Genomic DNA, 16,505 nt, shown 5'->3' with positions numbered 1-16,505 from the left:
TTAGACAGGCAGCCTCTTTGCTGAACAAATACTTTCTTATTCCAGCAGGCATATTAAGGTTTCTGTTTGGCTTCATACAAATCTTCGGTGAACTTCTATTGCTTTATTCTCTGCTGTTTATTTTTTATGTGCTCTGCTTAGAAATGCTAACGATTAAGCGGCATAGAAATGCCTTAAGTAAATAAAATTTAAAATGGTGGTAGTGAGAAAGAGCTGCTGGTCCCTTCATGGCCTTGCTCTTATCTGCAGATTTGGCCAGCCCTTTGTGCTCCATCTGGAGAAGACGATTCCTTGGGACCTACTGCAGAAGGAGATCCTGGAGAAGATGCAGTATTACCTGCGGCCCTCAGCCTGTGTCCAGGTAAGGCTGCCTGGAACTGGGCCCTCTTTACACCTTGCTTTGCCTTTCAACATATGTGTGTGCATTTGAGAGCTGCTGCTGTAAAAAGCCAGTCCAATTGTGGTGCTAAGTAAATAGCAATATTGCTGCTTACATTGCTGGCTGCTCAATAAACTCATTGTCAAGAGTGCAGTTGGTTGTGCCTTGTGAAGTTCCTGCTCCTCTTGCTTTCCATCTGCTGGAGAGCGAAGAGAGGAAGAGAAAACTCCCCGCTCAGGGTGGATGAGCCAGGCTGATGATAATGTGTCTTCTGGCCCATGTTGCACCGGAGGAGCATGTGCCAAAGGGCAGGTAGGCACACCTGTTGGGGACAAGTGCATGCCAGCTGTGTGCCCACCTAGGAGTCTCTTTCTCCACCTGTCCTCTCCTCACCATCTCCCCCTCGCAACTGCTCTTCTCATTTCCCCTGCCATGTAGGTTTGTCCGTTCAGCTTGCGAGTGGTCAGCGCTGTGGGCATAACTTACCTGTTACCTCAGGAAGAGCGGCCTCTGTGCCACCTAATGGTGGAGCGGTGAGTGTGGTTTCCTTGTTTGTGGAGGGTGTGGGGCCTCAGGGCATGGGGATTTGCTTATTTTACTCTAGTGGGGAAGGGGACGGTATCTCACCTGCCGGGAGCCGCTTCAGTCTGGCAGGCACCAATGGAGGTTCTGGGCTCTCCTGCAGGCCTTGCTTCTCCTAGGAGCTGGCTGCTCTCAAGCTGTTTCTGCCTAGATTGCTGCTTGTCCTGGAGAGAGAACCATAGAATTGTAGAGATGGAAGGGACCATGAGGGTCATCTAGTCCAAGGGATATTTTGCCCAACGTGGGGCTCAAACCCACAACCCCGTGATTCATAGTCTCATGCTCTACCAAGAAGGAGCAGAATAAACTAGAGGGAAACTTTCCTGTGATGTCATCTCTTGAACTGTTCCTATGGAGTGGCTATTGCTTCTTTAGTAGGCTGGTAAAGGTGGCATCCTTTGGTCTGAAGGAGAAGCCCCTGAACTCAGCTGGTTCCTGTTGTGGGGGATCTTAATGGGTTTGGCAGGTTCTTTATGGGGTTGAGAGTGAGAGAGAAAGAAAGGTGCTAGTGACTAGCTTACGCTTTGAGTGATTGTGGTGTGTTTTCTGCAGGGCCCTGAAGTCATGTGGGCAAGGCGGAACTCCTCACGTGAAGCTGGTTGTGGAGTGGGACAAGGAGACAAAAGACTAGTAAGCATCATGTTCCATTTGGGACTTTGGGGTAGGCTCCTGGCAGGTTGTGGTTTGAAACTCCCTTTCCCACATGACTGCTGCTCTAGGGACTTCCTGCTGCTCTAGGCTTGCCTAAGCAGGTTCTCGTGTGTGTGCTTAGTTGCTTCCCAGAACAGGGCTGGGCATTCCTCAAAGCTTGTGGGATCCACTTTTACCATAACCCTGAGATTCTCCAACATGAGCTGAGTGCAGAAGGCATCTTCTGCAAAAGATAGAACACTGAGGCGAGGAATTTTTTATTGCTTGTATGTTTTTACAACATAGCGGAACTGAACAGAACTCACAGTCTCTCTACATGCAAATTCACTCATGGTTCCTCCAAGCTCTCATCATGTATGTAGTATTAATAGGGGTTAAGGAGTCGTTTTGCTGCTGCTATTGTTAAACAGTGGAGTCGGAAACCTTTTCTGATCTAATTGCCTGGGGATTTCACAGTAGATTCTGATCTATCTTCTGCACACTCAGTAGATTAATTTACAGCCTTCCAGTCACCTGCCCAAGAGTGCTTCCCAAGAAGGTTGGCAGGCAGCCTCACCCCACTTGTGTGTTTTGCTAGTCGGCCTGCAAGCACAGGAATTGTTAAATGCTGCATTTCCTTGTTGCAGTTTGTTCGTCAACACAGAGGATGAATATATCCCGGATGCTGAGAGTGTCCGCCAGCAGAGGGAGCTCCACCACCAGCCTCAGTCCTGCACCTTATCACAGTGTTTCCAGCTCTACACCAAAGAGGAACAGGTGAGAGATTCAGTGACCTGTCAGTAGCAGCACAGGAAGCAGTCTTATACCGAGTTGGACCCATTCAGCTCATCATTGTCTATGCTGGTTAGCAGCAGCTATCCAGGGTTTCAGGCAGGAGTCTCTCCCAGCCTTCTTTGGAGATGCTATTACTGGAGATTGAACCTGGGATATCTGTGTACAAAGCAGGTGCTCTACTGTTATGGCTCTTCCCCAAATATCCCTTCCTGGATATGGCCAGGAGGTCCCTTGCTGCGTCATGAGTGGTCAGGGAGACCCTCGTAGTTCTGTGTGCCTTCAAAGGCTGCCTCTTCCATGTGTGATTGGTCTGCTTTGGCTTTCTGTCTCCTAAAAGTGTGGCAGGCTGGGAGCTGGTCATGGCACAGCTGCTTTGCCTGCTGTTGTTTGTTGTATAAAACATACAGTTGTCTCATAGGAATACTTGTGATAACAACTAGAATGGAGTATATTGAGGCGATAACTAAACATGTTGCTGTGGGGTCTTTTGATGCAGGGCAAAAAGCATTTCTTGTGTTTATCTTACTCCTTCCTTTATAAAGAGTGGATGTTCATGGCATATGCCAGGAGTGTGTGTGTGTGTGCGCGCCCATGTGTGCGTGCGCCTGTCTGTCTAATAGCACCCTCCTCTTTTTGCTGCTAGCTGGCCCCGGACGATGCATGGCGTTGCCCCCACTGTAAGCAGCTGCAGCAAGGAAGCATCACACTGAGCCTTTGGACTTTGCCTGACGTCCTCATCATTCACCTGAAGCGCTTTCGACAGGTGAAAGGAGGCTTGCTTGCTGGGCTGGAGGGAACTCAGGAGCCAGGGCTCTGCTTGGATTACTGCAGTGGCCCAGTGATTCCTTAGTATGTGGGCTGTTTTCATGCAGGGGCATTGTGGCTTCCTCCGCTGTGAGGAGAGTCCTGTCTGATCAACTAAGAGGGCCAGCCTTGCAGGTGCTGAACTCCTCCTCTTTGGCATGGTTTCATTCTTGCCTTTGCCCAAGCAGCCTCTGCGGCTGGAGAGGAGTTGTGTGTCCTCTTCTCTGAGGTGCTGATGTGGTGCCTCCAGCACCACACTTCTCTGTGTTGGTTGCAACCTGCATTTCCCCTTTCAACAGGAAGGAGACAGAAGGATGAAGCTTCAGAACATGGTCAGGTTCCCTCTGATTGGTCTGGACATGACGCCACATGTGGTCAAGCGAAGCCAGAGCAGCTGGAGCCTGCCGTCTCACTGGTCCCCCTGGAGGCGCCCCTACGGCCTGGGGAGAGACCCAGAAGACTTCGTCTACGACTTGTATGCTGTGTGCAATCACCATGGCACCATGCAGGGCGGGCACTACACAGGTGACTGGGCTGTGCTGCGCTGCTGGTTTGGGCTCTGCTCACTGCCATGCTGCTTCTGCCTTGCACCCTCCATGACTTGCTCTGCTGACAAGGATGTTAACAAGTGGGCAGATGACCAATGGCTCAGAATGCCTTTGCCTGCTCAGCTGAGCCTCTCCAGCAGCCCCCCTCTCATAGTGGTGGTGCACTTCCTTAAGGGTCTTTTTACATGGTGGTCTTAGGGGGCAAAACATGCTGCCCCCCCTCCAGCCCTCAGCACAGTCTGGCAGTTTAATTCTTTCCTATCTTTTGGGGTGGTGGGGTCTTAGGAGACCCCGGCATGCTCCGGCTGCTGGCCCAGCAGGGCTCCCTCGTGCTCACCTTCCCCCTAACTAACTCTGTCACCTTCTCTCGCAGCCTATTGCAAGAACTCCATCGATGGCCTGTGGTACTGCTTCGACGACAGTGAGGTTCAGCAGCTGGCTGAGAACGAGGTGTGCAAGCAGACGGCTTACATCCTCTTCTACCAGAGGCGGACAGCCATTCCCTCCTGGTCAGCCAACAGCTCTGTGGCAGGTAATGGCCTGGAGCAGTTGCTGGTTTTGTAGCTTCCACAGAAACACCAGAAGAGCCTGGCTGCAACTGGGCCAGGCCCAAGAGGGCCCACCTGTATCCCACTGTGGCCAACCAGGTGCCTTCCCTGAGAAGGGTCCACAGGCAAGAGGACACCAGGGAAAGATGTCCTCTCCTGCTGCTGGAAACTGGGGTTCTGGTTCTGAAGGTAGCTATGGAGACTAGTAGCCGTATTGGTAGCCTCATTCTCCTCCATGAATGTGTCCAATCCCCACTTTAAAGGCATCCAAGTTAGTGGCCATCTTTTTTTCCAGTGGTAGAAAATTCCATAATTTAGTTATGTGCCGTGTGAAGAAAAAGTTGTTTCTCTTGTTTGTACTGAATCTCCCAACGTTCATCTTGACTAAAGGACCCCCTTGGGTTCTAGTGTTATGATGAGAGGAAAGCTTCTTGCTACCCACTTCTTCCTCCTGCTTCCACAGGCTCCACCAGCTCCTCTTTGTGTGAGCACTGGGTGAGTCGACTCCCAGGCAGCAAGCAGCCCAGCATTGCCTCTGCGGCCTCCTCCCGGCGCACTTCCCTAGCCTCCCTCTCGGAGTCAGTGGAGCTGATGGGAGAAAGGAGTGAAGATGACGGTGAGTGTGAGGGCTGCGTGCAGTTGGTGAGTGGCTCTGCCACACCTCACTTTGAATGTTGATGGCAGGGGAGCTCTTGCAGAGCACTGGGTTCCTCCTCTGCAGCTCAGCCACCCTGAGGGTCACCAGCTTTGCCCGAGGGACTGTGAAGAGGGGTGCTGAGGCAGAAAAACCAGCAGCAACGGGATTCCTTCCTCCAGAAAATGAGCAGAAACCAGGGAGAAAGGGATGTTGCTGGTATTTTCAGGCCTTTGTCTTCACTGCCTTCTTCCTCTCCACATCTCAGTGCCGGCATGCACTAGGTATGTCTGTCCTCTGATGTCTGATGGGAGCAGGTATCCTCTTCTGAGGAGTTTCCCCTTCTCTAGCTTCTGCCCCGGGTCATCCTTGGCCTTGCAGTGTTCTGCTCAAAGCTGGGAGAGCAGTGAGAATGTCTCCTGCAGAATGAACAGCTTCCCAGCACCGTTCCTCAGAGGCTAGTGGGGAAGTTCTCTGTGACCTTTGTGCTAGCACATCAGTCTCCTGCCAGGAAATGAAAGAGGTGTGGACAGAATTCTTGCTTTTCTGAATTATGGATGCTGCATTGGGCCCTTGGTATTCAGTACACAGACGGGAGGAATTTACTCTAGATTGATGTTTTGCCTTCTGAGAATTGCTTTGGCTGCTGCTGCCACCCTCAGTTGTCCCCTGGCAGCATGGTGTCCTTCAGGGGAGGGTCTCCTGATTTCTCAGCCCATGAAAGAGCTTTGATAGGGTGGCAAGGAAGTTACCATGTTGGCACAATTTACAGAGCGGTAGGAGTGTGTGTGTGTGTTTCATTTGTTTTAAAATGTGCACTCTGCTATTCACTGCATCTGGGTTGCAAAGCAGCTTGTGACAAAGCACAGTGTGCAAATTAAAACATTGGAGAATGAAATGTGCCCCCGAAACAAATGCATTGTAGCTTCTTGTATGAAATAGACAGAGCCACACAAACTCAACGTATGAAAGCAATTATAAAAGCACGCCGGGGGGGGGGGGGAGGGAATCAGTGAAATGCGTTTTAGGATGGCTTCCTTGCTTCTGCATGTGTCCATGCTCTGTTTGTGTATTTGGGTATCATGTTCCTCTGTGCTCCACAGGTGGCTTTTCCACCCGCCCCTTTGTGAGGAGTGTCCAGCGCCAGAGCCTGTCTTCCAGGTCCTCCGTGACCAGCCCCTTGGCCGTGAGCGAGAACGGGATCCGCCCCTCGTGGTCGCTGTCGGCGAAGCTGCAGATGCGCTCCAGCTCGCCTTCCCGCTTCTCTGGGGACTCTCCGGTTCACAGCTCGGCTTCTACCCTTGAGAGGATTGGGGAGTCTGCGGACGACAAAGTCTCCACCTCATGCTTTAGCAGCCTGAGGAGTCTCTCTGGAAGCCACATTGAGTCCAGTGAGAGCAGCGGCCGGCAGGAGCACCCCACGGCAGGCAGAGCTCCCCTGGCAGTCATGGAGGGCGTCTTCAGAGACGAAGCGCCCGGGCGAAAGCCAGGCTCGAGCGCGGACTCCTACAACAAGACTCTGTCGCAGGCAGACAGGAACTGCCCCGCCCTGGATCCTTTCGATAACAACAACCAGATCGCTTTTGTTGACCAGAGTGATTCTGTTGAGAGCTCTCCAGTCAAGGAGGGGAGAAGCTTCAGTGGAATGTCCAAGGCAGACAGCAGCCCCCAAAAGGCAGCCCACCCCAGAGACACATTGGAGTCAGACAGAAGCTCCAGGAAAGGCAGGACAGATTCCCCAGTGTCCTGCCAACCGGCAGCCCCGCTCCTTCCCTCCAAGAGTTTGCCAAAGGGGTCCCGGACCAGGAGCAAGCTGAACTCTGGCCGGGCTAGTGGGCGGCACGGCTCTCCTGCCCCCTCTGGGCAGGGCAGGAAGGAGGCTGGCTCAAAGGGCCAAGAGGCTGCCAGTAACACCTTTGCTGAGCATCAGAAGCAAAAACCTGCTTCCTCCTCTTCCTCCACCGCAACAAGAAGAAACTCCTCGGGATCGTCCGTGCGGGGGCACAACACCCCCACAAGCAAAAACAGGACTTCGGAGCACAGCCTCAGCAGGGAGGGCTCCAAGCTCAGCCTCAGCTCAGACAAGGCTGGTGTTACCACCGGTTCGCGGACGGGCTCCCCGCGGATCAGCCAGTCACGGAGCGAGGGCAGGAGGCCGGACGGCAAGCACGTGCGCAGCTCCTCCATGGCCAGTCTCCGTTCGCCCACCACAGGTGCCCCCCGTGCAAGCCTGAGGAGGGACAGCAAGTCGGAAGAAAAGGGGCTTTCTTTCTTCAAGTCTGCCCTGCGCCAGAAGGAAAGCCGGAGGTCGGCCGACCTAGGCAAGACCACCATGCTGTCGAAAAAGATGGCGAGCAGCTCCTCCAAAGCTGCCAGCAAGAACTTGCTTGAGGAGAAGCTGGAGAAGAGTGGTGGTGGTGGTGGCGGCAGCGGCAGCGGCAGCCCCTCCCAGCCTCCGAATGCCCTCCCCTCGAACGCCACCCCGGCTTCTGCAAAAGACAACCCCTCTCCTGCCAAACATTCGCTGCTCACGAACCGCAAATCCAAGTCTTCCCAGCTGGAGGCCAACCCCCCACAGTCGCCCAGCAGTGGCAAGCAGGCAGCCGACAAAGCCTTGCGCAAACTTCCTCCTAGCATGCCCTCCTCTGCACGGCCGCCGCCAGCCTCTTCGAAATCTCAGTGATTGGCTGCTGCTGCTGCTACTGCTGCTGCTGCTCCTCCTCCTCCCCTCAATCCAATTGGGTTGGTTTCCTCCTTTGCTTCTTTTTGTTCATGTGCCTAACGTGTTTGAAGAAAACTTGACTACTGTTCAAGCGCCTTTCGACTCCGCCATCGTACCAAATAACTACAGGCTGCCGCTGGTATTTTGTAGCGGGCTTGTGGGGAGGAGGGGGGTTGCGCGCCAAAGGACATTGTCATCATCTTCTCTCTTCTCTCTTCCCTCTGCCTCAACCCCACAGCAGAACTGCAGTCTGCACAGAAGCCTTCTTGGGGAGCCTTACCACTTTTCTCTCTGAAGAGGGACTCTGGATTATGTCAATGGCCAGCTGTGTCCATGTTGCAAAGCTACCGCTTCTGTCCCTTGCAGTGTGTGTGTGTCACTGAGCAGGCTGTAGCCTTGCTCTGTGAGCTGCAAAGGGAAACCGTGAAAAGCAAGACGATCATCCTGTTCTGCTGTGTGTCCCTCCTCCCCAGGCCATGTCTCCTCCCCCGCCTCCCCCCCCCCCGGCACCCCATTTCCAAGCTTCTTAAAGGGCAATATTTCAACGCTAATGTTATTTCTCAGGTAAGCGCTCAGCCAGTACTGGAGGGAACAGAAGATTCTGGAGGGAAAGGTGCATTCTCTCTCATAGAGGGGTGTATGTGTGTACGTCAGAGAAGTCTGCTTTTAAGTGTGTCTGTCTGTTTCTGTTTTTTTCCATTCCAGCAGATTTCTGTATGTTTGGAATTTTCGTTTTTTTAAAAAGTCTGTCCTGCTTGACTCTCTTATCTGTTCAGAGGTGTCTTCTCGAAAGAGGGAGGGACCAGTTGGCAGCCTGGAAATCAGCAGGTTGGGCCTGGAACTTCTGCAGAGTGGAAGGGGATGCTTCATGGAATTGTAGAATTGGAATGGACCCAAAGGGTCTTCTAGTCTGACCTCCTGCCCTACAGCAATCGCCGTATCACAGGTTATGTGGAAGGAGGTTGTGTGTGTGTGAGATGAGCATATTCTGTGGTCCACATGGAAGAATGCTTGACTGCACACACACACATTCTTTTTACGGAGCTGTGGATCAGTTGTTGCTGCAGTCCATGCTGGAGGAAGGAGGCATTTAAGCTCTTGTAAGTCCTAGCTGGAACTAGGATCCTGCTGCCCTTCCTCAAATCCTTTGGTCCTCACTCTTCTTGCTCCTCATCTGCCATATGGCTTTGGCAATGAATGGCCACTCTGAAGCCTTGGGAGGGGGGCACCCTTGTGCCTCACTGTTAGGCAAGCTGTACAATGACTCCCTCCATGCACTCTTCCCTTCCTCGGCTCATTGCTCTTGTTCCCATGATCTTTCAGTGGATTTTGAACTTACAGTGCCCACCTGCTTGTTGCCATTTCTTTCGGCACAGGTGTGGGGAACCTTTGGCTTTCCAGATTATGCTGAGCTGCAACTCCCTTCAGCCCCTGGCAAGTATGACTGAACAGCTGGGGTAATGGAAGTTGTAGTTCAGCAGTTTCTGAAGGCCCAGAGGTTCCCCACATCTGCTTCAGCCCCTGAGTTGGCAGCCTGCTTGCCTCCTGCAGCCTTCGGCTTGAGCAGGGAACTTTGCAGAGGCGTCGCTGACAAGCTGTGCCTTTTGTCTTTTTTAATGCTGGGCGGCAGATGGGTTCCTTCCCTTGGCCATGTCATCTCACTGAGGCATGAAGCCTCTGCCTGTTTGAAGGTTTAGTTAACAAGACTTCAGCCCCTGAATGCAGCAGCTCCTTCCATGGTTTATTATTCCCTTTGCACTGCCTTGGGCCTGTCTTTGTTCGGCTGGAGCTGACACTGCCACGGCCCTAAGTGGTAGATCCCACTGCACAGCCAGGTTATCATCTCCTCCTCCTCACCTAGGAACAAGGGATCTTGGGTCTTTGGGTCTGCTTCTGAGCGCCACAGGCAGCCTTGAAAGGTGACAGGCGAGGCATTCGTCTTATACCTGGGTTGTGTTTCCAGTTGCCGAGCTGTGAACAGGTAGGCTGCAGCCCCATGGGAACTGACACCTGGCAAAACCCCTCCTCACACTGCCTGCAGTTTGGCTCCTATGGGGCAACAACACATCTCCTTCCCCCCCCCCCACCCCTTGTGTCCACCTGTAGGTTAAAACAGGAGCTTTTGTGTGCTCAGCTCTTAGGTTGCCAAGCTCACCCCCTTTGCTTTTAGATGTTCCTCTTTCTCAAGTACTGAGGCACTACAGTTAGAAGAAAAATGTCAGCATGTCCCATGAAACATGATGAGAGATCCATGGGCACAGGATGCCTTAGGCCAGCCTTGGTGAATCTGGCCCTGCTGCTGGGATATGAACCTTGATCCCTTCTCCTGCCCCACTGGCAGTGTGTGTGTTGAGTGGTACGTTTGGGGGTGAGCGATTGCTTTCATTGCCCTTCTTTTGTCAAAGGGACCTTGCTAAGCTTTGTGGAGGTGGGGTTTCCTTTTTGTTCCTTTGGCCTGGGCCACTTCCTTGTGTTGGGCTGGTTGCCAGTTTTTCATTGGCCAGCAGATCTCCCCTCATTTAGGAAGAGATGCAACCCTCTGGTCTTCAGCGGACATCTAGGCCCTTAGCGCTGTCTCATCTTTTTAAAGAAAGGACACAATTTCATCTCCCTTCAGACAAGTTGGTTTAGATCCAGGAGGACCGTGGGATTAAATTTAGGCCTCTCCTGACATGCAGCTCTGCAGTTCTCTTTGGGAGTAGGGGTTGGCGGAGTAACTAATTCAAGGCTCCCCTGAATAGGGAGGAAATTGAGCCCCCCTCTCTGGCTCCCCTGCACACCCAGCTCCATTCAAATGGCCCGAAAGCCTGTTTCTTCCTAATTCCATGAATGACACCTAGTCACCCTTCTAGTTGCGGGAAGGTTGAGTTCTGCATCTCGGAAGGCTTCCCATCCTTTGGGGCTAGATTTTTGGAGAGTGTTTATAATTAGTATGCACATTCTAAGCACATATCCAAGGGATTGTATTATAGAGGCACCTTGGACTTCATGTTGCTTGTACTCGGTGGGCGAGATGGTGCCAACAGCCACTCTTTGTAGCCATGGCAAAGCACCTCACTTTTCGCTTCTGTCTTTTCAGATGTATCTATGGCTCAATGCGACTGAGTCGGACTAATCATTTTAGGTAGAGAGTGAACCTCCATGTTCCAGACACATTTAACCTAGTTTTGTAGGCTCTTCTCTGCTTGGCAGTGCTGAATTTCTTTAGCATGGTTGACCACTTATCTCTCTTGCCCCCACTCCCCAAAAAGCCCACAATGAAGGTAACATGCATGGCCCTTCCCTTTGCCCCCCCGCTCACGCATGACCATGTTAACTATGCAAGCAGCTAAAGCTAAGCTAAACCAGGCTGCCCCTGTCACTGCTGCTGCCCAACTGATACCCACCTAAGCTTGGACTGGAGCTCTCAGCCCACCCCTGGAGCAGACCGAGGGCCGAAGGGTCCCAGTTTCTGGCACCCAACAACCCTCTCCTTCGTACAGCTCTTTTGTTTACTGGTGTTTCTGGGGAGGGGGTACGGAAGTTACTGTGGAGTATTTAAAAGGTCGCAGGTGATTTCTCCCTGTTCTTTCTGAGGGTGCATTGCATTTCTGTTTCCAGATGTGAGCAACCTGCTGCTTTCAAAGGGGCTCCCAGCCATTTGAGGGATGCTGCTAGCAGCTGGCAGCCTCTTTAAGGAGCAGATATCTGTGATGGCAGAAGGGCTCCTTCCCCACCATAACACAGCTTCTCTGGAGCCAGCTTTTTGGAGGGGTGAGCGGTGGCAAAGCAGGACTCTCCAGTCCCCCTTAGTTTCGTGTTGGTGCAAGGAAGAGCTGGCTGCAGAGCTGGGAAGGTCTGAGAGGAACCTCCTCTGGTTTCTGGGAACGAGGCCCCACGGAGCTTTGTTGCAAAGAGAGGCATTGCTCCTTAAATCGGCACCACCCACAGCTCCCAGGCAGCTCCTGCACGGGAGGAGGAAGGGGAGCAAGGGAAAGAGGAGGAGGTTTTTCCACCATTCTGGAAGCTCTCATCAGCAGTCAAGGAAGCGTTTTTGTTTTGAAATGCCAGTTCAAATCATGTTAAGGGCAATCCTCTTTTTGGCTTTGCTGTCATTTGCCTGTTAATCCGCAGCAATTTGTCAGGGGTCCAACATTATCTGCAGAAGCAACTGAAATTTAGTTCTAATCTGCGGTGAGATGGAAGTACTACATGGCTTTCCTTAATTATTTAAAAAAAAAGTTAAAAAAACCCACAACAAACCAAAAATCCATTAGCATGCAGGGGGTTGGATTTGACAGAATGAAGGATGAAATGTAAATTCCAACACCCACTTTTTTCCTTTTTACAAGCATTAAGCCAACCTGATTTGAATGCTGGGTGCTGAAATGGTTTGATTGGGCCCAAAATGAATTCTCTGCAACCCAGCACGTGGGGGCTGGTTGCAAGAGGCAATTTGGAAAGTCTTCCCTCTTGCCTTTTCTAACTACTACTTCTTCTTCTTATTATTAAACTAAATGTGGCACTTGCTGCATTTGCATCCTGGGCCCCCAGAACTGGAAGTGGTATCCAGAGAATTCATTTCCTCGGCTGCTGCTCACCAGTCGTGCCTCGTCTCACCTTTGGCTAAAACTGAGTCTTCAGTGCCATTCCAAAAACTGTGAGCCTCAAACACTGGACACGCTTTCCTGTCTGACAGCTGGAGTTGCATGTTACATCACAGGATGCTTCCTTCCTTCCTCCTCTCTCTTTCTCTCTTTCTCTCTCACCCCCTTATTCCTATCAAGAATTTCTAAGTTTTTTTTAAAACTGTACAGTACTCTGGGAGGGAGGCTGTGTCTCTTCTTGGGGTGGAACCATTACTATGTACCATAAGAGGGTTTTAACTTATTTGACGGCAAGTGCATGAGACTGTGTCAATGCCTTTTATTTATTTGTATGCACTTTTAATATGCAGAATTTATATTTTTATGTTTTAAAAAATCATTTCCTGTCAGGAAGAAGAGTTTGGATACAAGGTATTGGATGATTTAAAAGTGGGAAAATGTAATAAAGTACAATAAATTTATTACAGGGCATTGCCTGAATGTGTTTTTTTCTCCACCAGATTTTGTAGCACCTTCTCTCTGAGCAGAGCAGGCTCCCATATCAGACTACTGGCCCATCTGGTCTGCACTGATGGGTAACAGTGCCTCTCCAGGTTTTCAGGCTGGGTATCACTGGAGACACAAGGGACTGAGACTGCTGGGATGTCATGGATGCAGAGGAGTGGTGGGAGGCACTAGCTGGGGAACCCCCACTGTGTGTGGTATATTTGGGGGGGGGAGGGCCAAGGTGGGTGGGGAGACATGTTGGTAAACACTTTTAACAATCACACCATTTCTATGGTTCTCTTAAGCCTGAGCCTCTTCCTTGCCGCCAGATGGCGCTCATGCCTTTGTGCCACCACTAGAGATGGAGACATGATTCTCCTAAGTGTTGGCTGGCTAGCTGGCTGTCTACTAGGCCAGGAATTGTACACTGAGTCAGAGCTGGCTGTAGCTGAAAGGAATCAAAGTCCAACAACAAATGGAGAGCCACAGTTTAGGACGAGTTGAGGGAATAATGCAAGAAGAAAAGAGGTCTGAGTGGGGCCCACTTGCCTGCCAATAGAAGGAGCTGCCAACTGGTGCATCCATTCATAGAATCATAGAATTGTAGAGCTGAAAGGGTCACATAATTGAACCCCCTTCAATGCAGGAATCACAGCTAACAAATCCCTGACTCGTAGCTTTCCAAGCATCTTCCCAGAAGAGACCTTTCCTGGTGTGCCAAGCTTATGCAGTGTGGGATGGGGCTGGATATTATTTATCTTTTATTTTACATTTATATTACACCTTTTTCTTCCAAGGAGCTCAAGGTGGCATACATTTTATTCTTGCAGCAACCCTGTGAGGTAGACTGCGAAGTGACTGGCCTTCAAGGTCACCCAGAGAGCTGCATGGCCAAGTGGAGATTCAAACCCTGGTATCCCAGGTCCCGCGTCCAACACCCTTGACTGCTGCACCACACAGGCATGCAGTGGAGTCCATGCAAACCATAGCGCCCACCCACAGCGGGCAAGAACAAAGCTATGGCCAAACTTGTTATGGGACACACTTCCTTTTCTAAGCCCAGTGAGCTCTGCAATGCTTTTATCCCACAGCTTGAGGGCCTCCATCAAGGCCTCTGGGACACTGCTGCTGTTGCTGCCTGCGTGAGTGTTGGGAGGACCGCCCCTTCTCCTGCCAATTCCATCTGGCATAGGGGGCGGGGCCTGCACTCACCACTACAGTTTAGAGGCCTGAGCAGCTACCTGCAGCAAGTGACAAAATGGTTTTAAATGTTTTAACTGCTTTTAATTTGCTGCACCTTAAATGGTGGTGGTTGTTTTTTATAATGTTTTTTATAATTTTATTTCTGTTTGCGGTTGGTTAAGTATTTAGTTAGGTTGGGGAATAGTTTAATTTTAGCACTATTGTTTTTTGCTGTGCTTCTATTTTTATTATTCTGTTAAGTTATTATATAGTTTGTATTTTGCCTTTTAAGGGGAAGGGTCAGGGCTGCCTGGGAGTGGGCCTCAGCCAATAGAATGGCTGGGGCAGGTTCCACAGGAGGGAATGTATTGGGACACCCGATCTCAGTGATCACAGGCCGGAGGAGGAGTTACGCTAAGACCAGACCATGTCATTACCGAGGAGGCAGGTTTAGTCGCTGTTTGAGGACTATCCCTGCCTCCAGGTCTGGTCCTGACCGGAAGGATACTGGAATCAGCAAGGGAAACCCACATGACCTGAAAGTGTTGCTGTGCAATGCCAGGTCAATGATTCATAAGACCACTGCCATCCATGACGTGATCATGGATGGAGGACTTGACCTGGCATGTGTGACAGAGACCTGGTTGGATGAGGCAGATGGGCCTGTCCTTGCCGCTGCTTGCCCACCAGGTTTCTCTTACGCACAGCAACCCAGGTCATGTGGGCAGGGAGGGGGGGGGTTGCAGTGATTTTTAGGAAGTCATTAGTCTGCACCAGGCGTCCTATTGGGAAGACCCAATTTTCTGAGTGCATGTTCTGGAAGTTGGGCAATAGGGGCAGTACAGGATTCCTATTGGTGTACCGACCTCCCCGCTGCACCAAGGATTCCCTGCCCGAGCTGCTTCAGGTTGTGGCGGATATGCTCCTGGAGACACCTAGCTTGGTTGTCCTGGGGGATTTTAACATCCATGCCGACACGACCTTACAAGGGGCCGCTCGGGACTTCGTGGAAAGCATGGCCTCCATGGGGCTGTCCCTGAATAAGTTTGGCCCAACTCATAGCCGCGGACATGCCTTAGACTTGGTGTTTACCTCTACTGATGTTGGTGATCTGACATTAACTAAAAGCGAAACCAAATAAGTGCCATGGTCAGATCACTTCCTGGTGCAACTGGACTTCTCCGCGACCCTTCCCCTTTGCAGGGAGGTGGGACCGATTCGGATGGTCCGCCCCGCCCCACCACTTAATGGATCCAATTGGGTTCCAGAGAGTGGTAGGGGATGTTTTATCCCAAGTTGATGGCCTTTCAGCTGATTCCCTGGTGGCCCGCTGGAATGCGGAGTTAACCAGGGCTATTGACTGTCTGGCTCTGAAGCGCCCTCTCCGATTGCATGGAGCCCGGACAGCCCCGTGATTTTCCCCGGAGCTGAGGGTGATGAAACAATCGTTGAGACGGCTAGAGCACCGGTGGCGGAAAACTCATTCTGAATCAGACCGGACACGGGCTAGAGCTCAATGTCGAGCCTACCAAGTGGCAATGGCGACGGCGAAGAGGGCTTCTTCACCGCCTCCATTGCATCTGCAGAAAACAGAAGCAGGAGACTTTTTCAGGTGGTTCGCAATCTATCGGAACCACCTGCACCACCAGGGCTTGGTAGGGACCCCAAGATCTCCTGCAATGCTTTTGCAAAGTTTTTTGCAGATAAAGTCGCTCAGATTCAGAAGGAGGTAGACTCCATCGTGGGAGCAGGGCCAGGGTGGGAGAGTGCTAGAGTTCTGTCTAGTCCTGTTACATGGGATCAATTCCAATCTGTTACCTCCGAGGATGTGGACAGGCTGCTTGGACAAGTGAAACCGACCACCTGTCTCCTTGATCCTTGCCCATCCTGGCTGATAAAAGCGAGCCGGGAAGGGCTGGGCGATGGGCTCTGCGGGGTGGTGAATGCTTCCCTCTGTGAGGGAGCCTTCCCAGACCCGCTGAAAGAGGCGGTCATTAAACCGCTTCTTAAAGAAACATCTTTAGACCCAGCCAATTTGGCCAACTATCGCCCAGTCTCAAATTTACCATTCTTGGGCAAAGTGATTGAGCGGGTGGTTGCCAGACAACTCCAAGCACGCCTGGAGGATACGGACCATTTGGATCCCTTCCAGTCGGGATTCAGGCCTCACCATGGGACTGAAACTGCCTTGTTCGCGCTGGTTGATGATCTCCAGCGGGCTAGGGACAAAGGTGAGAGCTGTTTCCTAGTTCTGCTGGATCTCTCAGCAGCCTTTGAAACCATCGACCATAACATTCTTCTGGACCGTCTAGAGGGGCTGGGAGCTGGGGGCACTGTTATACGGTGGTTCCGCTCCTTTCTCCTGGGCCGTGTCCAGAAAGTGGTGGTGGGGGATGAGTGTTCAGACCCCTGGGCTCTCACTTGTGGGGTGCCTCAGGGTTCCGTCCTCTCCCCCATGCTTTCTAATATCTATATGAAGCCGCTGGGAGAGATCAGGGGGTTTGGGCTGGGTGTTCATCAGTATGCAGATGACACCCAGCTCTACCTCTCCTTTAAATCAGAACCAGTGAAGGTGGTGAAGGTCCTGTGTGAGTGCCTGGAGGCTGTTG

General features: G+C 51.6%; 1 protein-coding gene across 1 annotated transcript in view; it reads left to right on the top strand.

Annotated features, from left to right (window-relative positions):
* USP31 (ubiquitin specific peptidase 31) overlaps positions 1-12,697 on the top strand; it is a 39,566-nt gene extending 26,869 nt beyond the window's left edge. The window contains exons 8-16 of the mRNA XM_081170830.1: positions 250-361; positions 818-912; positions 1,514-1,591; positions 2,239-2,368; positions 3,030-3,149; positions 3,490-3,715; positions 4,112-4,270; positions 4,750-4,902; positions 6,024-12,697. Of these exons, the coding sequence (XP_081026956.1) occupies positions 250-361; positions 818-912; positions 1,514-1,591; positions 2,239-2,368; positions 3,030-3,149; positions 3,490-3,715; positions 4,112-4,270; positions 4,750-4,902; positions 6,024-7,603 (2,653 nt within the window). The 3' untranslated portion in view covers positions 7,604-12,697. The remainder of the gene's footprint in view (positions 1-249; positions 362-817; positions 913-1,513; positions 1,592-2,238; positions 2,369-3,029; positions 3,150-3,489; positions 3,716-4,111; positions 4,271-4,749; positions 4,903-6,023) is intronic.
* The last annotated feature ends 3,808 nt before the right edge of the window (positions 12,698-16,505 follow it).

This window comes from Podarcis bocagei (genome assembly GCF_964188305.1).
Source record: "Podarcis bocagei genome assembly, chromosome: 14".
Taxonomy (NCBI): domain Eukaryota; kingdom Metazoa; phylum Chordata; class Lepidosauria; order Squamata; family Lacertidae; genus Podarcis; species Podarcis bocagei.
Note: the sequence above shows the minus strand (reverse complement) of the source record. Positions and strands in the feature narration are given on the sequence as shown.